This window comes from Mustela putorius, unplaced genomic scaffold, assembly GCF_011764305.1.
Source record: "Mustela putorius furo isolate JIRA1106 unplaced genomic scaffold, ASM1176430v1.1 tig00003845_pilon_pilon_pilon, whole genome shotgun sequence".
Lineage (NCBI taxonomy): Eukaryota > Metazoa > Chordata > Mammalia > Carnivora > Mustelidae > Mustela > Mustela putorius.
Genome location: NW_025421998.1, coordinates 61,478,259 through 61,485,571, shown reverse-complemented (window position 1 = coordinate 61,485,571; position 7,313 = coordinate 61,478,259). Strand labels below are relative to the sequence as shown.

The 7,313-nt window shown below is 53.8% G+C and overlaps 1 protein-coding gene across 5 annotated transcripts in view; it reads right to left on the bottom strand.

Moving 5' to 3' along the window:
- Positions 1-298: 298 nt before the first annotated feature.
- Positions 299-7,313, bottom strand: part of ADCYAP1R1 (ADCYAP receptor type I) — a 58,559-nt gene continuing 51,544 nt past the window's right edge. For all 5 annotated transcript variants that reach the window (XM_045062850.1, XM_045062851.1, XM_013061505.2 and 2 more), the window contains 2 exons: positions 6,812-6,853; positions 299-5,093 (listed from right to left, as the gene is read on the bottom strand). In XM_045062850.1, coding sequence (XP_044918785.1) covers positions 4,905-5,093; positions 6,812-6,853 — 231 coding nt within the window. In that variant the 3' untranslated portion in view covers positions 299-4,904. The remainder of the gene's footprint in view (positions 5,094-6,811; positions 6,854-7,313) is intronic.

Sequence of the window (7,313 nt, the reverse complement as noted above, 5' to 3'; positions counted from 1 at the left end):
AACATCAGGCCATAAGGCATTGAAAACCTGGGATGAGCTACTTCCATTTCTAGGAACTCAAAACATCCAACAGGCCTTGTTTCCACTCAGTTTGCATGATGCTTGGAGATCCTTTTGAGGCCACGACTTTGCTTTTCCAAGCCCGTAGTTCTAAGCTCATTCATGCTTGTTCCACACCTCTCCCTTGGAATCCAGGCCACAGGACTCTGTGGACTGGATCACTCGGGGTGATCAGATTTCCTCCCCTTCCACCTCCTCTCCTCCCTGCCCACCACTTCTGCCAAGTTACAGCCACCAGGAAAAATGATAAGACATTTATTGAGTCATCTACAGCACGGTGACATCCTTAAAATCCCAGACAAGATCGTGAGCACAGCGTTAACGGCGGCAGCGGTAGCAGTGAGGTCTTCGGGCTTATCTTTATTGTGGGAGATGAAATATGGGAGCGGGGGTCTGGTTCCATAAGTGAGCCTAGAGCCACGTCTGGGATGCTGGGGACTGCCCACTTCAGCCCTCGGCAGGGGCAAACCACACAACACAGACATAAGACAAGACACAAATGGCCAAGCACAGACACATCCCAGGACCTCACATATTTAGGGAAAGAATAAAAGAGCCCATAGCCCACTTGAGGAATGTCCCAGAACCTTGAAGGATTCCCATGGAGGTGACAGGGAAATCACCACCCATGTGAAATTCTCCCCATCCTAAGTCCAAGAGCAAACTGAATCCATTGACAGAGATAAGCCTGGAACCCTGTGTCCCTCACAGCCCACTGGTCTCCCTCTTGCCCCCAGTGCTGGTGGTTTTACAAATGGGGCAAAGGTTAACCCAGGATGGCTCAAAGCAGTTGACAAATAGCACAGGGTCCCTTTCAGGGGTCTTCACCCCAGTACCAGCCCATACCTGTATAGTATCCAAAGCCCTTTTACACACAAGGATATCTCACTTCAACCTCATCTCTGGGCTGGGGAGCAGACAGCAAATCATGTCCTCCCATTTCTCGGATTAGGAAGCAGAGGCTCAGAGAGGCTGAGTCTTGGGGCACAAGACTCCAAGAAAATCCCAGGCTAGAACACGGTTCTCCCCATCCCACACTGACTCTATTGCTCTTCCTGCGATTTGAAATCCTAAACACTTCGGTAGCCAGAGCCACTTTCTTGCACGTGTCTGAATATTTTCTATATGGATGCTCTCGTTGGGCTCACATGCAGGGCTGGGCACATGCTGGTGGGCCCCTTGCCTCATTCAGGCTTGTGAAGCATCTTGGATCCCAGCACAGTACAGGCACTGTGCTAAGCCTGCCAGTAAGGGATTTCTCAACAGCCCAATGGGGAGGTTTGACCTGCAGATCTCTGTTTTTCTTCCCAGCTCTAGTGTTTTGTGAGTCTCCCTAAAGAAATACGGGGAAGGGGTCAAGGCCAAACAGCAGGTCACTGGCAAAGCTGAGAGAAGTCCAGGTTCCCCACTCCCTGCTCAGAGACCTCCTCACAAGCTTCCATGGTCACTGAGCTCAAGGAGGAATTTATGATAGCAAAGCACTCACTGCTTTCACTTTGGAGTGGTCTTGAGGGGATCAAGGGTACTCACAGAATCACAAAGGAAGCTTCTGCTAGCTCCTTTCAGGAAGGGCAATGGTCAGAGGGAGGAGGTGAGTCAGAACACTTCGTGGGTGATGATGTATATTTCAAGCCTTGGGCCTGGCTCCAGCTCCCTGTTCCCCGAAGAAGCTGGTTTGGGAAGGAGTGAGGGTAAGAAGAGGAGTCACTGCAGACCACCGGCTAGGTCAAGGAGAGTCACAGGGCCACCCAATGAGACAGAAAACGTGGCCTAGCCTCACATGTGGTAGGGAGTTAAGAAGCCCCCAGTGCGGGGACCACCAAGAAGCTACTGAACCCCCTCCCGCCCCCAAATCGCACACTCTGTCCTCTCACAGGTTCCTTGGCAGCCTCAGCATCCCTAACTTGGATTCCCACTTCCGCCGGGGTTGGAGACTCTCTTCTAACATGGCCTGTCCCATGGCGGAGCATTCATAAAAGAATCTGAAAAATCTCTTCATTCCAAGAACTCAGCCTCCCCTGGGTGACTGTTGACCTTTAGGATTGCATAAAATTAGAAAAAAAAAAAACCCTCCTGGTAATTATCTTCTAGAGTCATGAAGATGGAGAACTCTGTTCCTCTCCAGAATGACCATTCCTGAAGACCTCAAACCCCTCCCAGCTCACAACTCTTTCTTACCCCTTCCCAGGGAGGCAAATGTGGCCTGGAGCCCATCCCCAGTAAGTAGATGGCTGGTGTTTAGACAGAGAATTCCAGAGATGCAATGGGCTCCACAGATCACCTAGTCCTACTGCCCATTTTACAGATTTGAAAACAAAGACTCGGAGAGGGAAAGGTTTTGTCCAGACCTTATGCTATCCATCCCCCTCCCCCTGCCCACTGCCTATGACCCTGCAGGCCAGCTGCTTAACCTTCTGGAACATTCAAAATACATGGGGTACATCTGTTCACAAGATGGACAATATTTAATCCAGATAGAAAAATAAAGCAACAAACCAACAGGAACCCGGAACCTCTACAAGGATGCACCCCAGGGCTCAGGTGGCAACACAGCCCATAGGATTCTAAGCTGATGATGTCTTTGCTGTTTTATGAGGATATCTGTATAAAATCAAAGTCTCTTTTTCCACAGTGAAGCAGAGCTGCTGGTGGGGACTGGAACGAAGGAATGAGGTCCACTCAGGGCACTGCTCCTAGGATCTGGAGGTAGCCACTGTCCAAGCAGCCTTGGCACCCTGCCCAGGCTAGGGACATGGCTGGATCTACACATCATGCCCGAGGCCCCTGTCCAACTGTCCCTGGCATGATCCCTCCCTCCAGCCCACCAGCTTCCACTACGGTGTCCCAGTGGAAGAGACAGAAGTTTCCTTTCTAAGAAAGGGAAAATAAACGGCGTTCTCCCCTCCCACCACATATACACGAACACATACACTTCAAAGCCTTAGATGATACGTATTAACAATGATGCATGCCCTTTTATCTGCTTAGCTTTGAAAGCAACAATTGCTGAAGTGCAGAGACTGGAGAAGCTTTCGAAGCCACTTCATCTCACATATGGAACAACTGAGACCCCGAACAGGGAGCTCTGTGTCCATAGTCTGAGCAGTAGAGGCCCAATGGGGGGCAGATTCTAGGTCTGCCAAAGACCCAGGGGTCTACAGTGCTTCACTGGCCAAGGACACAGGGCTCATCTCTAAACCATGCAACTAAGTCCTTCTCCAGTCATCTAGAGGATCTCTCCAAACACGGACCCCAAGGTCTCCCAGGCTCTGCGCTCCTCATAAAAACAAGCGAAGCAACATTCCCTCTCCACCCAAGTTCCCTAAGCATTCCAGAACATGATCACGAAACAAGTCTGCAAACACACTTGGACAGGAACAACACCAAAAGTTGATATGAAATGAAATGGGCCCCCCCACATGGGCCACGGCACTCTAGCACTTTCTCCCACCTTCCCTCACAATCTGGTTCTACACCATTTTGAATTCTTAGACTGTGGCCAAGCCACTTGCAACTGGAGAACCACAACGGGAGCTGGGGAGCTGCCATGCCTTCCATCTGTGGCTTCTTCTAATAGGCACGGTGGGTATGGTTCTCCTCCCAACATCCTAGGCCACTGTAGCATCTGTGGTGATTCAATGTCAAGAATACACAGAGGGAAGTCTTTGCAAAGGTCTCAGAGATAGTTCAGTAGCTGAGCTCAAGCCCAAGGAACTGTTGGCCGGGGCTTCTCATTGTCCATGAGGGTGGGGGGGAGGGGAGTTATGAGGGCCCTGACTCAGGCGCAAGGAGGTAAGGTGATTCGGGATTCATTGACATCACAGGAAGGCGGCTGGTTCATCCTATTCATGGCTTTGACTTGAGGAGAAATGAGGAGGGGGAGGGCTTAGGGGTTCCTTGTGGTAGGTAGGGGTGGGAAGCAGTCTCTCTGAGGCATGAGTCTCTCACCTCCCGCAGCTGATGCCTAGGGATGGGAAGCGTAGAAGGGAGGCTACCCGAGGAACCCCCGCCCACCTCGAGTCGGGAGCGAAGTAATGGAGCCAGTGAAGGTCTTCTTCCACGGGCCCCCAAACTCTTTCCATCTCCTTTCCAATCACATCCACGTTGCTGGATCTTGGCAATTTTTCTTCTACCAAATGAAGAGCACCAGAACATGCCGGGACCCTGAGCCCCACACCCAAAATGAAGTCTCTGATTGGAAGAGCCCTGGAGCTGTCCACTGCCCTGACACCAGGAGCTGGGCACCTGGACTCCAAGGTGCTGGGGGCGGAGGATGGGGGAGTCTCGGCTCAGGTCTCACCTCCACTAAAGGATGCTCAGAGCACCCAAGCTGGATCTCTGGCAGGCCTCAGGGACTGGGCCCGGCCTGAGAAGAGCCTCAGGTGGTGAGCAGACTCAAGGAGTCCACACTGAAAGTCAGACACTGTGGGGGCTCTCGGGCAGGCCTCTCCCTAATCCCCCCCCTCCAAAGCAAGGTCATCAGCCTCAGCTCACAAGGCCTCATTCACAAGGGCAAGGAGATCACTAAGGCTAGTGGAAACAGGATAGGGTGAAGCTGGGGACTTGCCTGAGGTGGTCAGGGGGTGGGGATAAGACAACTTTTCAAAATTGGTGGAGTATTTACAGGTTGGGATCAGGGCCCAGGGGCCCATGGGGGTGGGGGGACAGTGCCAGATGGGGAGGGGCAATACCCAGGTTCGCCCTGCATCCTTCTCCCACCTCGGGGAGCCCGGCCTCCAGCCCAGGGCCTGCCCGAAGTGAGAAAAGAAGCTGAACATGCGTGGGCCGGCGCCCGCCTGCAGCCCCAGCCTGTGTACGGAGGAGAGAAGGAGGGGAGGACGGGCTCAGGTGGCCAGGTTGTCAGCCGGGAGTCCGGACATGCGGATCTGGGAGCTGCTCTTGCTCAGGATGGAGAGTTGGGTGCCCCCGTTCACCCCACTGCTGGCCAGGGACGGGTGCCGGTGCTTGAAGTCCACAGCGAAGTAGCGGTTCACCTTCCAGCTCCGCCACTTACGCTTGATCTCCGCCTGCACCTGCAGGGAGCAAGTGGGATGGTCACTTCCAGACAGCCTCTTCTACCTGACTGCTCTGCCGGGCCCCTCCCCGGCACCCACTGCCACCTCCCTACAATACCCACAGACTCAGACGAAGGCTTGCAGCCCTCTAGGCCAGCAGTGGGGAAAGGAATGCCTCTGAGGAGCTGACTTGAGCTCCTTTCCCAAGGCACTGCCTGAACAAGGAGCTCGAATGGCTTCTTGTTCTCTGAGGGCTTCTAATCCTGGGCCTTGGTATTCCCCAGGCCATCGCAGGCTCACAGGATCTTTCGGGGAATCTTAAAAAGCAGTCGCTTGGGGCAGACAGACCAGGGAAGGAGCCCCTCTCTCTCAGACCATTAACAGTGGGCTGCGCATCAGAATTACCTAGAGAGCTTCACAAATCCAGATGCCACGACCACAGCCCAAAGTAACGACATCAGAATCTCTGGGGTGAGGCATCCGTATGTTGTAAAGTTCCCCAAGGATTCCAATATGCAGTCAGGCTCGATAACGGCTAACTAAGGTACTGTCTGAGTGAACACACCCCCCATGTTGCCCTTAGCCTGGTATGCACAGGGCATGGCCAGCTTCAGCCTCTCTACGCCCTCCCCAGTTTAGCACCTCTGTGTGGAGCCCAGACTGCACGCCTGCAAGTGAGTGGTCCCAGCACCCAGCCCTCCAGCTCCAGCTCCCACCTTCCCCACTGGTCTCCTGGCCAGCTCCCTGTGCTCCTACCCCCTGCTTCCCGTAGCCGCTTGCTGCTTGGCGCCTCTCCTTATCCGACCTTGCCGGAGGCTGTCTTGGCAATCTCCGAACCCAATCTTCCTGTTTCTCAGATGCAAAAAGGGGAAGAGCCTGCTGTGCTAAGCCAAGACCCAAGCACAGATACAATGACTCCTGGTCACGCCGCACACCCATCCCACCCATTCAGCCCCCACTCCTGTCCCAGCACCTCTGTTCAAAAGCATCACCTTAACAAACAGGAGCAGGAGGCCCTGAGACCATAGCTCTGGAAAGGACACGCTACGAGAAGGTGCCAGGCCTCTCCTAGGGTTTCTCGCAAGTTCCAGAGTTCCCACTCTACAGGGGATGGGCTGGGGCAGACAGGCAGGCCTGGTGGGGGCATTGCTGAACTTTGGGTAGCTCCCCACTTGGCACCCCTGCCTGGCACAGCCTCAGAAACTATAGGTACCATTTTTTGTGCCTTCCTCTTTCCATCTCTCTTTACTAAGGTGTGTCTTTTTTTTTTTTTTTAGATTTTATTTATTTATTTGACAGAGAGAGATCACAAGTAGGCAGAGAGGCAGGCAGAGAGAGAGAGGAGGAAGCAGGCTCCCCGCTGAGCAGAGAGCCCGATGCGGGACTCGATCCCAGGACCCTGAGATCATGACCTGAGCCGAAGGCAGCGGCTTAACCCACTGAGCCACCCAGGCGCCCCTAAGGTGTGTCTTATAAGCAGGGTTGTGCTCAACAGGGGACGCCTTTACAAGTCCACATGATGCTTTGCACAGCAGGCGAAGTGAGAGAGATTCTGGCCCAGGACAGAGGCTTCCTGGAGACTCTAGCACCACTGCCTTCCCCCTCCTCCAGGTGCTGGGAGCCTGGTGTGGCCCTGGTCAGGAGCATCAGCTCTGGTGGGCAGCAGGCTATGCCCCTGTCTGCTCCCCAGCAATTCCCACCTCCATTGCTAAGAAGCCAGAGGGCCAGAATCTTACCTCGCCATTCAGAAAACAGTAGAGAACAGCCACCACAAAGCCCTATGGAGAGAAAGCAAAAATAACCTGAGAACACTAGCAAGGGACCTTGGGCACAGTGAGGTAGGAGGCAGCACCAATGTGGAATGACCCCAGGAATCAGAAACATACCTGGATGGGGGGCCCTTGCCCAGGAATCTGCAGTAAGATGGAAAAGGTTCTGCTGCACCATGATGGCCATGCTCAGGAGGCCAAGTGGCTACAACCTGGCTTTGGATCTCACATTCCCTAGGTCAGATCCTTCCCATTCCCAACGGCCAGCTCCATCCCATGTGCTGCCAAGAAGCCTTTCATGGATGTCCCCAGCATGTTCTCAGGCTCCCTAACCAGCCTGCAGGACCCTGAGGGTGGCACCCCTCCAGGATAGAATAGACCCCCACCCCCTCCCCATCCCACACTTCCTTGGTCAGACACTCTTAACAGCACACAAAACACCATGACTAATTGCCTGACACAGAGGAGG